Source organism: Tyto alba, unplaced genomic scaffold (genome assembly GCF_018691265.1).
Source record: "Tyto alba isolate M040663 unplaced genomic scaffold, T.alba_DEE_v4.0 Super-Scaffold_2, whole genome shotgun sequence".
NCBI lineage: Eukaryota > Metazoa > Chordata > Aves > Strigiformes > Tytonidae > Tyto > Tyto alba.
The window spans coordinates 34,949,438-34,968,008 of record NW_024881282.1 but is presented as its reverse complement, the minus strand read 5'-3'; the positions used below and the strand labels follow the sequence as shown (position 1 = coordinate 34,968,008).

General features: G+C 44.5%; 1 protein-coding gene across 1 annotated transcript; it reads left to right on the top strand.

The window, feature by feature from the left end:
• Positions 1-107: 107 nt before the first annotated feature.
• On the top strand, positions 108-17,503 carry DESI1 (desumoylating isopeptidase 1). Its single transcript, XM_032996795.2, has 6 exons — positions 108-406; positions 8,895-8,916; positions 9,860-9,929; positions 10,589-10,698; positions 11,470-11,592; positions 12,754-17,503. Exons 1-6 carry the CDS (start codon positions 316-318, stop codon positions 12,845-12,847), a joined length of 510 nt encoding a protein of 169 aa, XP_032852686.2. The 5' UTR covers positions 108-315; the 3' UTR covers positions 12,848-17,503.
• Positions 17,504-18,571: the final 1,068 nt, after the last annotated feature.

Sequence of the window (18,571 nt, the reverse complement as noted above, 5' to 3'; positions counted from 1 at the left end):
AGGCGGGAGCTCTGCCCGCCCCTGCGTGTGGCTCAGCCAATGACAGGGGGACTTCCCCCAGCCCCGCGCGCCGCCGCGGGCCGGGACCGCCGCGCTGCGCAGCGGCGCAGTGACGGGGCCGCCCGGCCGCTCGCCGGCTGCCGCGCATGCGCAGAGGGAGCCCTGCCGCCTTCCGCTCCGCCTGTCACCTCACGGTCGGTGCCGCCGCACTCGGGAGCGGCAGCGGCAGCACCGGCACCGGGGCCGCCCTTTCCCCTTCCCCTCCACTTCCCGGCCGGGCGGCGGGTGCCACTCGGCAGCCGTGCCCGCGCCCCCATGGAGGAGCCGCTGGCCCTGCACCCTGTGAAGCTCTATGTCTACGACCTGTCCAAGGGCATGGCCCGGCGCCTCAGCCCCCTCATGCTGGGTAAGAGCACGGCGGCAGCACCGGCACCGCCCCGCCTCCGTGCGGGGCCCGGCCCGGCCCACCCCTCCCGGGGGCTTGTGTCCCCGCCGCGGCCCGGCCTCGCCCCGCCGGGAAATGGGGCCGAAATCGCCGCCCTTCCACCTTCAGCCCCGGGGGTGACTTTCTCCCCCCCCCCGGTATCGCTCTCCCGAGGGAACGGCCCTGCGGGGAAGGGCTCCCGGAGGGTGCGGGCAGCGGGCCGCGGCGGTGGCCGGTGGCTGAAGCCCGACTTGGGGGCCTGGGAGCAAAGTGGGGTTTAGCTGCAGCATCTCCGTTGTCAGCGGGACGAGCTGTGTCAGTGAGGCAGCTCCAGGCGAGCAGGGTCCGGCCTCTTCTCCTCCCCATCCGTCCTTTGCTGCTTCGCTGGCGTTATTTATTAAAAGCTAATTAAAAGTATTGCTTACCCCCTGAAGTGAGGGAAAGCTCAGTTCCTGGCCCACCGACTGCTGTGACGCCTCGGCAGGAAAGCTGAACTGGAAGAAAGCCTTCTGCTGTTCACAAGGTTATTGAGTTCAAACGGCTCCATGTTGTGGTGAGGCCGCACTAGGCTAGGCGTTGCATGGCTGGTGATGTGCTGCTAGCCACCTTTTCCTTCCAGAGAGTTTGCAAAAGTTTGTTGTATGTCTTGCCAAAAATATGTGCGTTTCCAACTGAACCTCAGACTGGGGATGCAAAAGAAACTTAGGTTTTGTTTGAAGTTTTGGAAGCGTGAATTAGGAATAACGCGATGAGAGAGCAGTTTATACCTGTTACGTGTACACTGTGGCCTGTGTCAGATCAGCAGTATGTGTGAAATGAGACTTCTCCACAGGCTTACTGTCTGAACAGATGGCTCTGTGTAATCTTGTTTTACAGTTTGTCGGTATTCACTTTACTCATCTATCCTACGAGGAGATTCTGTGCTTTCCTGCAAGCTTAACATGAAAATCCAAATAATTCTTAACATGAAGTTTCATGCGCATAAACAATAGGCTTGCAAAGCTTACAAGAAAATATTAGAGAGATTGTATGTGACCTATTCTGTTATCCAGACAGCAACAGCAGCTTTGGGAGATGTGTGTTTCCTGCACTGGATAGCAGATTTTAACCAGTCTTACATCAAAGCGTTGGTCCAAGCAAAGATTTGCACAGAAACAGGTTGTCACTTTATGTATCTCTATGCCAGTCTTCATATAGATCAAGCAAAGGCTTTTTAGCTGTCTTCTTACCCACAAAGGCAATCTTGGGATCTTGTAGCTTTATGAATTTACACATAAAAGGACTTAGTGTATGACTTCATTCTTGATGCTTTTTATGCTATCCAAACAGCAACTTAAAGACTTTGTGCTTGTGATAAATTTGGTGCTAAATTTCTAGGAGTCTGAGCAATGAAAAGGAAGACTTCAAAAATCTGCACACACCTCTCGGTAGTGTGAGAAGCATTGCTCGCTAGTACTGCCTGGTAGCTGGCAGAGTTCAGACATGTTTGTGGAACAGGGCCAACTAGGCCTGCATGGTCACAGTGACAATGCAGACTGCAGAATATTTCGGTTTATGTGGATCCAGCGAGTGGATTGTCTGTGAAACAAATAATTGTTTGTTCCTTTTTTCATTCAAGTTAAGTATCTTCTGTGCATTTACACTCAGTTCTGTCATACCTCCAGATTATTTTAGAAACCTCTCCAGGACCAAAGTGACGGAGAGAATACTCCTCTTGCCTCATGAACACACCTTTTTTTCCTTGGTGATCAGGAAAAACTTGCTACTTTCGGATGGTCAATAACCATTTTTCCTTTTTTTTTTTTTTTTTTTTTCTTTTGTCAGTGATGTTTATAAACTGTATGTCATCAGGGCAAGTCATAGAAATTGAAGAGGAAAGGACTTCTTAGATGATTTACTGCTAAACATTTGTCATTTCTATGTATGGTGTTCTTTCCAGAGATGCCAAATCTGGTTAAAACAGTGCTTTTGCTTTGAGTGATAATTCTGTAACATCACCTATATTGAAACACATGTGTGTTAGAGAGAAGAAACATACGGTGGTTAATTGTGCTAAAATCAATTCCTAGCATGCTTGAAAACAGAAGCTCAGATCCCCCTGCCAGAGGGGCAAGAGTACCTCTTATGGGGCTGAACACTGCAAGAGCATCACCACATGGTGCCTTCAGTTGTGCTAATAGGATCCAGAGGTATTATGGATTATATCAGTACAGCATTCAAGGATCAGCTCTCACTACTAAACGTTATCCTAACTTTTTCAGTATCATTTCTCTCTGTTGTCGCTAATTGGTGAACCTGGAAGGCAGAGCTATACAGCACTGTTCATAGCAGGCATTAAAGTGACTTAGTTGTGCCCCTTGGACATGTCTTCACTTTTCTCAGCAAGTTTATTCTTTTTCTACCCTGACTACCTTTGTCCTTATTTTTCTGTGAGTTTTATGTAATTTTTCAGCAAATATTTCTATTCTAAAGCGTACATGGCCAAATATTATCGTTCAATTGCCTTTGATAGCAGAAGCAGCGTGTTTAAATTTTGTGCGCTGTTGCGCTACGTACACCTCTACAGGTACTGTTCCACCTCTCTCCCCCTACTCAGTCTGTGAGACTACATTTGTCTGTCCAACTACACGATCTGCTAATAATAAGTGTTAACTTGAATGCAATGAGATTTCTGTTTTCAGTACGGAAATCATAATTCACCTGATTCTGTGGATGGTAGAGAGGAAAAAAGATTAGTTCAGCTTGCAGGGCTGATTTTGAAGTAGATGTCCAAAGGCAGAGAAATCTTTAAGGAAGATTAAAATCCTATTGCTTCATGGGCTTAAAGAAAAAATGTCTTGCAGCTCTCAAAGTTCTGTCTTGTAACTGAAGTTGGTGGTCTGTGACAGGCACAAGGCAGCTTGACTTGCATTAGCTCATAGTGGAAGCAGATCAAATCAAGCTGACTTGCTTCACGTTTACTTCAGGCTGATCTTGCACACAAGCAGTTACTTGGGACAGCTGATACCTGGTAACTTGACCATGTGCACTAACTGTTGTATGATTAAGTGTGTATATCTAAATTTGGAACACCCTTTCCTACTCAACAGCTCTCTGTCCCTTGCAATATTTAAGCTCTTTAGGTGTCTTGCTGTTGCTTTGTTTTAACTGGATGAACAATAGAAACCCAAAAGAGTACCATCCCATCAGGACATTCCTGTTCTCCGTTATATGCATGTACGTAATTTGGATTAGCTTTGCTGTAGGTATTGAATGAAGGGTAATGCCTGCAATTTAAAAGCTTTTGCAGCTCAAATGGAAATTACTGGGGAATCAGACTTTTCTGTATAGACAGCCTCAGGTTATGAGGAAGTGTGTTGGCTTTGGTGGCAGCACCTGTGTATAGTTCTGCCCACATTGCAGCATGCCACAGGAGTTTGGAGTGTTGTGGCAAGGAGTGGAAAAGCATGAAATGTGTTGGTGTCTGCCTGTATCCCAAATGGTATTTGCAATCCCTTCTTCTAGACCACTCAATTGACTACAGGATGTAAGCTCTATTGCACTGTAGAAATATTTGGGGAAGCTCCCTGGCAAGCTTGACCTTCTGGTTTTTAAGCTGGACAGTGCTGTTAGAATAGCTTTATTGGAAAGTGTTGCTGCAAGGCCTGGATACAACTTGTGCCCTAGCACTGCTACAGCGATACTGTACTCATGCTGTCACTTGGGCAGCTGGCTGTGGAAACAGAGCAGTGCCAATCCTTGCTTGGCCGTGCTGTTGGGGCTGGTATGTGTATTGAGCCTTCAGAGGCTGCAAGCAGTGTATTTTGTATGTAGTGTGCAACGTCCAGCAGAAGGCAAGACATAACTCCTTAGTGCAGGCCGCCCTGACTGCTTTACATGAGCTTGTCAGGAGGGGCAGTGGTTGTCAGCTGTCACCTGTTCTGTGCAGTGTCTGAGCTTGAGAGAAGGGCAAGAGTCATATAGGAGGATTATCACCAGAGGCAAAACTTCAGGAGGAGGATGATGGTGTCTGTGAACGTCTGCACAGAACCTATTACTTGATGCAACAGACAAAAAACATCGAGATTCTTGCTGAGCAGCAGAAAGGGAGCTGCCCACGTTCCTCAGAAGCTGGTGGCCATTGACTTATTCCTCTGTCAGTCAGTTTGGAGTTGAGATGGCAACAGCCAGCTGTGCAGCATGGGAAACTGCAGCAGCATACCAAAAGTTCTTGGTCTTGGATGAGTCTGGGTGGTGTGTATGTGGCAAATAATGCCAGGTTTCTTAGGCATGGGGTTACCCAATGGTGTTGTCACTGGAGAGGTTTGCATGGCCTCTGACCAAGCACAGTCCACCAGAGGCAGAAAGGGATTTTATTTTGTCTGCAGCAAGCTGGAGAGCTACCATGGATGCCTTGTTGTCATCAGTGTTACAAATCTGGCATGTGTTTTTCACAGTGCCAGCCTGGTTAATGTTTTACAGGAGCCAAGCAAAAATAGCAGGTCAGCAACTCCATTAAGATCATCAAAGCAGTGCTTGGCACAAACTGACCTGTCTGAGCAGTCACAGACAGACCTGCCTTGTGAAGATAGTCACCTTCACTTGCCAAGAGCTGTGCTGTTATTGCCCTGGCAGTTGCTGCCTGTATTTGGCTACAGACTTTGTGTGTAGCCGCCAGAGAGGAGCCCCTTGGGGTTGGACTGCAGTCTAATGCAAAGTCCCATTCCTGAATTCTGTTTGGGTTTTGTTCATACAGTCAGAGAATTGCACTGGTGGAAAGGGATCTCTAGAGGCCCTGCTAAAGGTACATCTGGCAAGAGCAGATTCTTCAGAGCCCTGGGCAGCTGAGTTCTGAGTATCTCCAGGGATGGAAAGCCCACGTGCTTTCTGGATCCCTGACCCAGTGTTTGACCACCTTCATAGTAAATTTTTTTCTCCTTACTGAGTTGGGAATTTCCCATTTTCCTTCTGCCTTTCACTGTGCACCACTGAGTAGAACAAGGTCCCCTTTCCTCCATACCATTAGATAGTTGTAGACAGCAATAAGGATTCTTGGCCTTCTCATTTTGAGATTGAACAGACCAGTGCTCTCAGCCACTCTTCAATACAGCAAGTGCTCCAGCCCAGGGCATCAGTGTCTTTTGTACTGAGGGGATCCAGAAGTAGACACAGCACTCCAAATGTGGTCTCACAAGTGTCAAGTAGGTGGAAAGATTCACCCCCCTCGAAATGCTGGTTGCAGTCTTGCTAGAGCCAGCCCAATGTGTGGTAGCCTTTGCTGCAATGATCTTTTCAAGTAGGTGTTGTAATCGCAGGAGCAGGTTCCTGGCAGCACCTGTTACAGCAGATACTGACAATGCCACTCTTTCACCTGCACACAGAATCTAGGTGCAAAGTGGCAACTTTGTGGAAGGTCTTTCATCATTGTTTGCTGGAAATGTGTGTGAAAGTAAATATTAAGATGTTTTTCCATTTAGCGTGCAAAAGGGCAGATACAATTCTAGCATGTGCTTCCTTTGAAACAGTGTATTTCTTTGCCCTGAAGGATAAAGTTCAAGTTTCTAGTGGAAAACAGTGATTTATTGTAAACAAATGTGTAATAATTTATTAACAGATATGCAGAACAGTAACTGTGCAAAGCCAAGCAGTAGATCCTATTGTAGGCCAGCTGCAAAAGTGAGGGCAGTCCACTATGCCCTGCCTCACGTGTTGCTGATGAGCCTGCAGTGTCACTGATTTCTGGCAGCTCTAGAGCACGAGGCAAAAGCTCTGATGGGGAAGGTGTGGAACAAGGGCCAGAGGCTTCAGGAGCACAGCAGTGTGGGACACACTAAAGGGGCAGCAAATTCTCCTGAGATGTTGCAACACACTGCTTCGCTTCTCTCATCACTGCTACTGTCTCTTGGCCTTCGTCCTACTCCATGCCTACATTTCTGTGCAATAGGTTGATAGTGAATATGCTTGCTGCCTGGCTGTTATCCACGGTAGTGACAGATCAGTCCACCTACTTCAAAACTGTGTGTGCTTGCTTTGACTGATGTCTTTAATGTCACGACAGCCTTTTCCCTGCCCTCCACTCTTATACGACCCTCGTCTGAAACAGATATCTATCTCTGTGCCTGTTTTGCTTCAGACTTACATGGAAAAAATGTGTTAGTAATTGTTTATTCCTTACTTGGACAAGTAACCATCTTTTTCTCAGAACTCTGGAAGGATTACCCTCATCAGTTTTGTTCCTCTGTTTTATCCAGTCCTCATGATGACAGAAAGTTGGTTTTGCCCAAGAGAAAGAACTTGTGAAGAACTACTGCTGCTTTGAAGTACCATATTTATTCCTGGCACTTGCAGACCAAAACAGCCCTGACAAAGGAATAGGAGGGAATAAATACCCCAAGACCTTCTGCTTATAGAAGGGGAAAGGCAATGCCTCTGCCTCTCTGTAGGCCACTGATGCCATGACACACCTAAGGACGGACAATGGGAGAATGTCTTTCCACCAGTCAAGTGGAACTGGGACAATGTACCCCCCTCACTAATATTGTACCAGGTATTTTAGAAGAAGCTGGACACCAACAGAAGAAGAGTGACCCCTAAAGCTTCAGCAGGGAAGCCAGCATTATGGGGGCTGAGGGATGAAATACTGCTCTGTCAAACTTATTCTTTAGTTTTGGGCCCCTGGAACACTAACTGGGGCCCAGTGTATAATGTTCTTTGGGAATTGTGGGAGAAGAGCAGGGGAATGCAACTGAGCCATGCTTTATTTTTAACAAACTTTTTTTTTTTTTTTAATGAGTGGAATAATTTATTGTTATTCTGATCATTCGATTCCAGCCTTTGAATAGCAGTTGCAGTGCAGTTTCAGCATCAGAAGCTGTGAGAATGCGAGCAGGGTGGCTGGTGGAATAATTGCTAGGCTGACAGTGTGATGGGGATGCAGCCAAATCCTGAGTTAAGGTCAGTTAAGGCAGTGGCCCTCAAGATAGCTAAGAAAAGCCTGAATGTCACAAGCATTTGAATAAAGCATTAAAAAAAAATACCACAGTTCTGAGGCTGTATTTAAAGGAGGAGGATAATATCTAGACATAACGGCCCAGAATTCAGGAAACAAGGTCTGTGGCTAGCTCTGGGAAGCCTGAGGCCGGTATGATGCAAACAGATGGTGTCCAAACCAGAGCAAAGCCTCTTGGCCACAAGTTAACCCATCAGTGCTTTCTCAACAAATTTTTACTACAACAGTGCCTCTCGTTCAGGTGGTTTGTTTTGGTTTTTTTTTTATCGTGTCTACAGTGTTTTTTATCTAGCTCTGGGAAACCTGCAGGTGACTTTAGCAGATCGTCACATTCTGGTATCTCAAAGATGAACAATAACAACAAAACATATTGGAATAGGTGCTGCTTGTATATAAAGGATAGTGGTGTGGGAATTGGTCTGCTGGGGGAGAGCACTTAAACATGGAAGCTGACTAAAAGAATCAGGAGCCTGCTGCAAGCAAGCAGAAGCTACGGCAAAGGAGCGCTCGGTCTACTGCTTGGGTTTAGTAGAATACCAAATGTTGATATGCTCACAGTTTTTCTGTTCTAAATCCACTTTTTTGGGTGTTGTGCACCTTGTTTGGCAAAATAGAGTTATAGTGCATCTGTCATAGCATGCTGTTGCTGCCTACAAGTTTACAAAGTGGTATGATACCAAAGATCAAGCCGTTAGGTTATGATAGGTGATAAAATAATTGAGCCTAGAGCAGTAACAGCTGGTGACCCTTTGAAGAGAGGTTTGATCTTGAGATCCTACCATGAACGCAGAGAGATATAGGTTTCCCACTTCTACAGAACTGGAAAAGCATTTCAGAAGGGACTTTTTCTCTAAGGCACAAGGATGTTATCAATTTAGCGGTGTCTGAAGCAAGTCTTTGTTGCTGTGTTACATGAAACACACAATTTTATAAGTTGTATGAATTTCAACCCTGCACTTCTCCCCCCTAACTCCCACTTCAAATATTAAATTTTAAGGGCAGGGGGAGGGATGGAAAGGAGGAAACCGTGGAATAGATTATAAAGACTATCACCACAGATCATATGTTAAAGTCAGATCTCTCGTCAGTTACTGAAAAAGAAGACAGAATACTCTGTGCTGGCTAACTGCCTACAAATATGAAGTCAGTATAAAATTCAACTCTTCTGGTCTTGACTGAAGACGCTAATTTTAGGAAAAGGTTTCTTTTCTTGGTCTGTAGACAAAAGCCCAAGGAAGGTAAGCACTGGCAGAATAGGATGACATTGCTACGTCTGCATACAGGAGAAAAAAAGTACAGCAGTAGTGTAGACAGAATAGTTCATCTGAAAGACATTCTGTTTCTTTAGAAGCAACTTTGGGATGAAATCTTTGGTATTACTGTCATGGTGAAATAATAAACATGGTTCCTAAGTGATTGACAGAAGGTAAGCTGAAGTCTGGAATATATGTTGCTAATAATTCTTCTTTTCTCTGCATACAGGGAAACAGCTGGATGGCATCTGGTAAGTGACTAGACTTAAACTGTATAATGTGTGTTAAACACTATGTGGTATAGGAAGTATTTTCAATATTAGATTATATATGCTTCAGATCTTAAGAACGTTTTGGTGCTGAAGAGAGAGCAAGGCACTTTTTGTTCCTGAATACAGATTGATAGTAAGATGATTTACAGTAAGGTGCTGGTTAAACTTCTCCATTCAAACCTCAGTGTACTCTGTAAAAAAAAAAAAAAAAAAAAAAAAAAAAAAAAGTGTTGGTAGTAGTTGTTGTGATTTAGTGCACTTGTACACTTTTTCAAGGGTGGGATGTTGTCCTTGTCCCAAGCATTTTGTCTGCTAATTGCAGGCAAGACTAAACATGAGAGTAAAAGAATAGGTAGGAAGAAGGTATTACAGAGCCAGGCCTTCTGGTATGTAAGAGCAATGGCTACGTTTGGTCACAAAACACCCGCCAATCTGTTATAATTCATAGAAAAGGTTTGGGGTTTTTTTTTAAAAAAGGCAAAAAAACCCCAAACCTTTGTCCATCCATTTTCCTCTCTGTTGATTGTCTGACCTTCTTCACAGTCAGTGTCTATCAGACATGCACTTCTGCCAAGGCAGTAGCAGGGCTAGCTCTGTCTCTGACTTCACCCTCAACCCTTTAGCTGAAAGAGGCTGCTGGAGGTCTCATGCTGGTGTGGAAGTCCCTCTCTTCCTGTGTTCCTTCATGCTTGGGCACCTAGCTAAGCCTGTTCTTTCCCAACTAGAGTTACATAGGCTTGATAATCACTGCTTCCATATCCATTCATGTCCTAGCAGATCCTGTTCCTACTCACAGAAACACATTGACCTTTTCTTTCAGTTATTCACTTCGTGAGGTCCTTGAGCACATCAATTTACCAGTAATTTATGTGCTAGGTTAAATATTTCCTTTGTTTCACCTGTTTTTTGTTCTCTGTGGCAGGCACACCTCTATAATAGTCCATAAGGATGAGTTCTTCTATGGCAGTAGAGGAATCTCCAGCTGTGCACCTGTAAGTTAAACTTATTTTTCTGATAATTTTGTGATAGGGTTACCTGACCAGAATTGCTTGTGTCACTGTCTTTAGAAAAGCAGCAAGAGGCTTCTTAATTCAGCCAGATGTGGCTGCTTGCCATGGTTGCCCAGGGCATCTGAGGAAAAGGGAACATGGACACTGGGTTTAAGCCTCACTAAATACAGGCTGGGGGTTGCTTCTGCTGCTAGAGTCTGTCTATCCAAGACACCTTCTGCAGTTGCATTGCCAAAACGACACCTTGTCTAACTCTCTATCAATAGGTTTTACATGCAGACTTAGCAACTCAAGGCATCATTTTTAAGATTTAAAAAAAAAAAAAAATCATGATGCTTTGTCAGACCTTTCTGTTCTTGGAGAGACAAAACTGATGGGCCATTCTTCTAAAGCAGAATTTTGCCATAGGTTAGAGCTTTCAATACCAGAGCTGAGTATACAAGCTGAAATGTAAGTTGCATGTTCCTTTTCATTCTCTGAATGCAGAACAGGAGAGGCCAGTAGAGCTTTTTGCTTGACAAACATACCAGAAGTTCTTCCTTTTGTGTCTGGACAACCCATGATAGCTCTATGCAGTAGAGTCCTCCAAAATAATTAGGTCTGTCCATTTAACATTGTCTTCTGGCTGTTAATTTTTACAGGGAGAGACACTTCTTGGCCCCCCAGACTCAGTTGTTGACCTGGGGAACACTGAAGTCACAGAAGAAATTTTTCTGGAATACCTTTCCTCTTTGGGGGAATCTATGTTCCGGTAAGTAGCAGCTTGTACTGTAAAATCTGTCTAACAAAAAAAGCCTTTAGGGGAGGGGGTGCAGCATGGAGGACGGTATTATGAAACCAGTCATGCTCACAAAGCTTTGTCTGCTTAGTCTATTATTTGGTACTCTCTAAATATGAGGCTGGAACTGATGCACTGATACACAAGGAGCTACCAGCTAGGCTCTGGTGTGCCAGCCTTGAGCTAGGCTGAGAAAGCATTCTGCCAGAAAGTCTTTCACACTGTTTTTTTGTAAAAAGGAATAATGTCTGAAATGCCTTTGACATTTTTTATTTCAGTAAATAGTGCTTTGCCCCATGAGTCATAGGTGAATTGTTATAGTAAAGCTGCCAACTTTCAGATGAGTAGAAGCAAGGTCTTGACTGTTAAAGAGTCCAGTCTACTTCTCACAAGAATAGGGAACAGTAGCATTTAGTGTTCTGGCTATATTTCAATGTCAGTAATTCCTGTGATTTCCTGTTATTGCTCCTGTGGTTTTAATTGAAGAAACCTGACCTCACTTACCCTCCAAAAGCACATTGTATAAAATCAGTGATGCAGAGAGATGTCATTTTCCACGCTGATTCAAATGAATTTGAAGGTGATTTGATGTCTGCATTTTACCTATTTGCCTTAGAATTCTTTGTGGGGAAAAAAAGTGCTAATGTGAGGAGATGTTCCTCATTAGGGGTCTAAGTTTTTCTACTTGCTAGATTTGTTGCTGCGTTTGTCTCTTCATGTTTCAATTCCTTTCCTGTGGCACAGAAGAGAGTCTTATAACGTCTTTGAACGTAACTGCAACACCTTCAGTAATGAAGTGTCACAGTTCCTGACGGGAAGAAAAATCCCTTCCTACATCACTGACCTTCCAGCTGAAATTCTTGCCACGTGAGTATGGGTGCCGCTCCTCTCTGCAGTGTATTGCTTCATGCTTAAACATTTGACAGAGCCAGTGGTACCAGTTTCTGCTGGCTCTCTCTGAGAACCAGCATAAGATTAGGGAGATGATGCTGTTTGCTTGATTTCAACACTTACAACAAGTGCTGACTGGCATTGGCATTACTAAGAAGACAGGAGGAGGTTGTTCTTCTGCCTTTAACTTTATTTTGTGATGGGCTCTTACGTGTGACCAGACAAGCATAGAAAGTTCCAGCAAATGGTGCAAGTTTTCTTTGTCTTAGGAAATCAGTATCAGTTAAAGGTCACTTCTCTTACTCCAAGCACCATAATCGCAGTGGAGATTTCAGCTTTGCTTGTGAAGGGGCAGGGGAGATGCAATTTTAAAATTAACACTTCAGTTTTAAAGCGAGGACTGGATGGAAAAAGAGGGCATGAAAAAGAGGCAATGACGAGTTCCTCCCTGGTAGGTCAGCTCAACTGTTTTTTGGTTGGTTGCTTGCTTTTTTTTTTAACTCTCAGCTAGTGAGAAAACCAGTGGGATGATTTGAGCTCCATCATTTAGGTCTTATTTCTCGTAATAATGGTATACCACATTATTTGGGAGACGCATGTCTTCTACCCTGGGCTCTTACTGCTTCATATCTCAAAATCAGATAAAGTCTGCAAGAGAGTGAGTCATATTGAAAGATGAACCAGGTGCAACAGATTGCAACAGAAATTATTCTGTGATTGTTGAACCATTGTCTTATAAGGCAGCTAGAGGCTATTCTTCTAGCAGTCTTTAATATTGATGTGGTACTTAACGGAGCACTGCAGTTGCATAACAGGGATTTCATTTGCACGCTGAAGTAGAATGAATTACTGAAAGTCAGTTTCAGACACGGTATTGCCACATTAGCAGCCTGGGCATGCTAGGACTCAGAACTAGCTTATATAAAATCACGTTTAAGATTCTTAGTTATTGAACAGTAGGCTCTCTTTAATAGGTTCAATTGGTTTGCTTTGGTTTGTAGTGGAAGTCTGTTCTTCAAATTTGCTTCTACGGTGTTGGTTTGACTGCCCTCTAGAAGTGAGTGCACTTCAGTAGTAAATGGGAAGAGATGTTCATCAAGTAAGCTGTTTGAGATGTTTATTTCTTTACCTTCTCAGACCTTTTGGACAAGCTTTAAGGCCCTTCCTGGACTCCATCCAGATCCAGCCACCCGGAGGAAATACCTTCAGCAGACATAATGGACAGAGCTAACAGGAGTGACCCAGTGTGCCCAGCCTTACCAGGCCTCTTCCTTTTTAAACATGAATCTTACAGATTTCTATTTTATAATTTCCCATCAGAATTAACTCTACAGAAGTTACAAGACAAGTTTTGAAATTTTCTAGGGAGAGGATTTATCAGGGTGCATGTAAGACAATGCTACCAAAAAGATTGCCATAATTTCTAATAGTAGTATACTAATTTATAAAGGCTGTCTTGTCTGAGTAGGCTGACACTTTCTAAGTAACTCCCGTGCTGGTAAGTGGGAATTGATTCCGTGAGTATTCAAGAGCCCATTACACAACTTGGAATAAATAAGGGGATGTTCTAGCCATCCCTTGCAGGCTTGTATCTCTTTCTCCTGTTACTGCCTAGATTATGGAGGTATTTGCTGAAGTCTGTAGCAAAAAGACAAAGAGAGTATTGGTAGCCTAAGAAGTGAAGGTGTCCCAGGATTAGTCTTCTGCATATTTCATTGACGTTATGTTATTTGCTCAGGGGAAAAGCTGAACGTACCTAATGTGAATATTTGCAGTGGCACAGCTGTGTAGGAAAGGTGACCAAGCTGGACTGTGTGTCAGTGTCACACTCAGAAGTTGAAACTATCAATGGGGTTAGCTGTGTGTGGGAGGGAGGCTGGAACTGAAGGTTACCAAGAGCCTCGTAATGCTAGATCCAAGAGTTATCAGAAAGAACCAGCTGAAAGAACAGAATCTCAGCAGCAGAAGGGGTGGGAACAAATTTCAGGTGAATGTAAAATGAAGTGAAACGTTTCCTTTTCTCACATGTAAGCTTATCAGCAGATAGACGGAACCTTGTAAACCATGCATAAACCTTTGCATAAGAGCTGGGGGGTTTTCTTACCGACCCAGAGTTACAGTAGTACAGTAAGGCAGGAGTAGCATGGCAACTGCACATAATACAAGGTGGACCAATTCTGCCTTCAGTATCTAATTGCAGACACAGTAGGAGTTCCAAATTTCTTTGATGCTGCTGGCTTTTCCAAAGCAGTCAAGCATGTCACAGAGAGGGCTCTGCTTAAGTGTAAAAAAAAAAAAAAAAATATAGGTGGTAGGTCTCCTCAGATGAAAAGAAAATGAGGAAGAGTAAAATTAAACTTTTCTATGGAACAACTGAGGTGATTGGTATGCATGCAGAAGCAGTCCTGTCCTTAGATTGACATTAGATTATATCAATACTGCATCTTCTTGTTTAAGATTCTTACAGCTTTGCAATTATTTGCAGTGGCAAAAGATCAGGGGAATGAAAGAATAGGCACACTGATTTCTTTTCATGCATGTATGTACACTATTTTCCTGAACAACTTTGTAGCAGTTACATTTAGGAAGGAACACAAGAAAGATACCGGACAAACCCCAAAACATTGCTGATGCTCCATAAAGGGGGATTGCATGTCCCAGCTGCTGCTGAAGAAGCATCTATGCTAACGTATAGTTTTTTGTCCATTGCTCTGTTGGGAAAAGCATTGCTGCAAGTTCAGTCCTGCATCTCAAATGCTGTTACTCAGTGGGGACTATAATGGTTCATATTTTTGAGGGGATGGAATGGAGGAAAACTGCAGTTTAGTCATTCTGTCAAATACTTTGTTGCCTTGATCCTTGTGGAGTCACTACACAAGTGGAAATAGTCCATTTTGCAGTTCTGTGTGTACCTGCTCTCAGCAGTGGTTCATGAAGCCCAGATTTTTTGTTTGTTTGTTTTTTCCTTGTTATTCTTTGCTTGTGCCATCAACTTCTTAAGCATTTCATCTGATGGACTGGACTTGGAGACAACTGTAGTAGTTAGTGCAGATCAGTTTATATAAAATCTTTCCCCATCAAAATGTCCGGTTTGCAGAAAACATTCTGTAATAAATTATTTATGAATGCCTTTTGGTGCTTCTGGAGGAAGGATTGGTGTTTGTTTTCTGCTAAGCCATAGCTTACTTTTCCCATTTAGTATGTATACCCTCTCCAGTCTTTTCCCATACCTATTCCGGGAAGAGTAACCCATCTCTCATCTCAGTACACACACGACTGCCACAAAAATGCTGTAGCATGTTAGAGATCTTGGAGCTTCCACAGCTGAACAGGTATACTCAAGCTGGTGATAGAGTGCAGCCCAGTATCTAGGTATGCTAGTTTGGTACCTGCAACCAGCACAGCTCTGGTTGCTCGCCTTTCAGCAAACTGTCACTTGAGGCGCAGCTGCCCGCGGTGGAAGCACCGGTGCCACAGTTTCTGCCCTGCACTCTTGCACAATGAGGATATCCCTCTATGTCCACCACTTGAGAGGTCTTGAGCCTGGTTTCTGCTTGGCTGCCTACCTCAGGATTTTTTACATCCTCTCGGGAGTCAGGAAAGAAAAAGGAAGATGTTCACCCCATGCATTTTGCAATCTGTCTTTTCTCCTCCTGAGCAGCCCCTTTGCAGGGATCATGCTGCTTCTCTAAGGTCACTGGGTAAAATTTCACTTGGCTATAAACTGTTTGCAACAGCCAAGGAGTCCTAAGGGATCTCCTGGGCTCAGGACCTACCCTGTGTTTTATGGCAAAAGAACTGCAGGAGGGAATCCAATTTGCTTGGTCTTACTGGACAATGAGACCCCTGTACCCTGTGGGCCTCTTAGGAAACCCATTTTCTCCAAAGACGGTTATGTACAAACTGCAGGACTGTGCCCCCAACATTCCACCCAGCCATACCTACTCACAGGAGCATAAACTAGACTGAGAAGTGTATGTAAGTGTATATAGGTGACAAACTTCAGCCGGCTGATGGACAAAGGGGCAGAGGGAAACTGAACTCCTGAAAGGGAACGGAACCCTTTTGCCCACACTTACTATTGTCTTGTATTGCTGGGGTTTTCCCGTGCCATTTTAAAAATGTTAATAATGTCTTTAGGCAGAAAGTGATGTTTTGATTTATTTGTGGTTTTTTTCTATTACAATAAAAAGAAATACAGCCAGTTTTCCTGTTTGAATGTATGTGTCCACACAGCTGCCCAGCAAATGCAGCTAACCAGGAATAGTCATCTTCACTCTGGTCCCAGCTGGAAAGGGCAAGATGAGAAACCATCCAAGCCGTTTTGCCGGGTACTGCGACTGGAAGTAGAAGTGGCCCCTGCCCTTTGCTAGAACTGGTCACAGGCAATATTTTCAAGTTTGGGAAACTTTTTCTCCTGCACCATGGCATCTTACCAAGGCCACACTCCCGAGGCTTGACGACACAGCTTGGGTGAGATGAATGAAGGCTGGACAGTAGGTATTCTGTCAGCATGGGTTTTGTGGAGCCCTTGCTCATCTAAGGGTGCAAGAATGAAATGTCTAATGTCTGCTGTTGAAGAAGAGGACAGACAGAGCTTAAACATAGGAAAAGGCTCTAAGCTTTTTCTGATTGTCTTGATGCTACTACTTTCAAAAGGAAAAAAGCAGCTTTAAGAAGTAAACCTCATGCCTGGGTTCCTCTGGAGCTACAGAGGGAATATTGCTGAGGATTGTGAAGCACTGCCCATTGTGCCTCTGCCAGTGAGCTGTTAGGGAGCGAGGGAAATACCTGGCTCTGGGGAAGAAATTAATTCTGCTTGGTTCAGCCTTCTGAATGCTTATTGATGGCATACAAATGATAAACCACAGTTTGCTGTTCGTGTAACAGCCTGTATCAGTGTGATACAGAAGAGGTCCTGTAATGGAAGGGAGCTTTAACGAAGATTCATGATTGTGGTTATTTTGGGCTGTGTTACTCAAATGTGGTGCTGGTTTGCTACTGAGTACCAGTACTAGCACCACATAAAATATCTGAGAACATATAAAAGGAAAACCTTGACCTTAATGGCAGCCCTAGGCAGAGCATAAGCCAGCGCTTACAGCCACTTACTTTCTCAACCTCAAATAACACATTTGCCCTTGCTTCTAGTAACAGAGATTTTATTCATGAGGACAGCTGCTGCCTATCCAAGCAGCAATCAAGGGAATGTATCAAGAGTGGTTTAAGTGCAAACTATTAAATAACAGAAACAGCTGCAGCAGCCTTGTTCTCAGAGCTAACCCAGATGAAGGAACAAGCACAGCTGCACGCTTCACCAAAAGTCAGGCTCATACTCTTGGGGAACCAAGATGCCACAGGTCCTCACTGGCTGATACCAAAGGGCAATCAAGGTGCTGGGAGAGGTATTTTAACTTGAATAGAGTTTCTGAAGCAGCATGACAAATAAGCTGGAGAAAACACAGCAGTAGTTCAAGTTTTGGAGAGCTTTCCTGGTCGCATAAACTCGATGGCACTGTAGGAGCGCGGAAACGTGAACGCTGACCTGTGTTTTAGCAGACTTCCCAGTTCTGGGAAGTGCCCCGAGGTGGCACTGCTGCCTTGCCACGCAGGGATGCACCTGAGCCCAGGGAGAGCGGCTCCTGCTTTTGGGATGTCCAAGAGTAATAATGCAACGGGCGAGGAGGAATGTCTCACCCAGACGAGGCGGCTGCGGGTAGGAGCAGCCGGGGCTACGCCAAGAACCCAGTGCTGCTACAAAGCCCGGGCTGTAACAGGAGTGAGTTGGCAGGTTTTCCTAACACCACGCCTCTTCCACCCGGACGTGGGAAGTCTCATCCTCGTATCATGTTGTGGTTTATGAAAAATAAAGGCTTGCGTTCCTGAACCCCCCGGGAGTTCACCATGTATCTGACCCCATGGGCAGTCTTTTGAGAGTCCTGGGCATTCGCTCCAGCTCTGCTGCACGGGAAAGCAGCTCTTTGACTTCTGGTAATCAAGCAACCTAAATCCATGAAGGTGTCTCTACTCACTCTTCAGCATGCCATGGCAGACACACTTTGAATTACTCATATTCTAGAGTAAGTGTCCACACATTAACTGATGAGGGACCTATGTAATCACACCTAGACAAGCCCTATAAATGAGCCTAACCCTAAACTGAACTAAAAATTCAGCACCCAACAGCATACTAAGCAGTTGGGTGCTGAAAAACCATTCTGGGAGCTTCAATGCATCTGAGAGAAGAGTTCAGCTTTCCAGAGGTGGGAGCTCATAATCAGGGTCTGATCCAGAAGGCCCTAGAGGCCGTGATTTTGCAAGAATATTAATGTCAGGGAAAATACCACTAGTAATACCCATCGAAGACTGCCTGACTCACTGTGTTATGGAGGCAGCTGAGAAACAACGAGGAAATAGCTATCCTGGTGACATTAACTGGTGGACACAATGAATGCCTCTCCCAGCAAGTAGCTGAGGATGTTTTGGTAAACCTTGTCCAAGGCAATGGCACAGAGGTAAATCATTAACGTTGTTTCTGTACATCCCTCTTTCATTAAGTAGAAGAAGGAAAATAAAAACCATGAGCAAAAACCAGAAGCTGTGAAGCCACCCGAATGCTTCACTTTGAGAGGAATCTGGTGGAGAACTAAGAAAAGGGGTTGCGCGATGTCCTGGAAGCAAATAATACCAAGAAAAAAACAATCAGACCATAAAAAATACCTCCCCCCAGTTCCAACCTAGCTCAGCACTCTGAGCACCGTCTGGGGAGAGAAGGCAAGCCAACTGCTGAGCAAAATGCATTGAATGTTCCACGCAGGTTGGTTTTGATGTCAGAAAATAAGTCAGGAATTATTGTAGGAGACAGCAGCCCGGCAGGCTGTCCACTGTTACGTATCAGGCCAGCATAACGCGGAGCCATGTGAGTATGATCTGACCAGACGGTCCGATTAAACCC

Excerpts from the sequence above, each read along its gene's own strand:
- DESI1 (XM_032996795.2), top strand. The coding sequence starts at position 316 with ATGGAGGAGCCGCTGGCCCTGCACCCTGTGAAGCTCTATGTCTACGAC. Across the intron at positions 8,917-9,859 it reads AAACAGCTGGATGGCATCTG|GCACACCTCTATAATAGTCC; the intron begins GTAAGTGACTAG and ends TCTCTGTGGCAG. Across the intron at positions 11,593-12,753 it reads CCAGCTGAAATTCTTGCCAC|ACCTTTTGGACAAGCTTTAA; the intron begins GTGAGTATGGGT and ends TTACCTTCTCAG.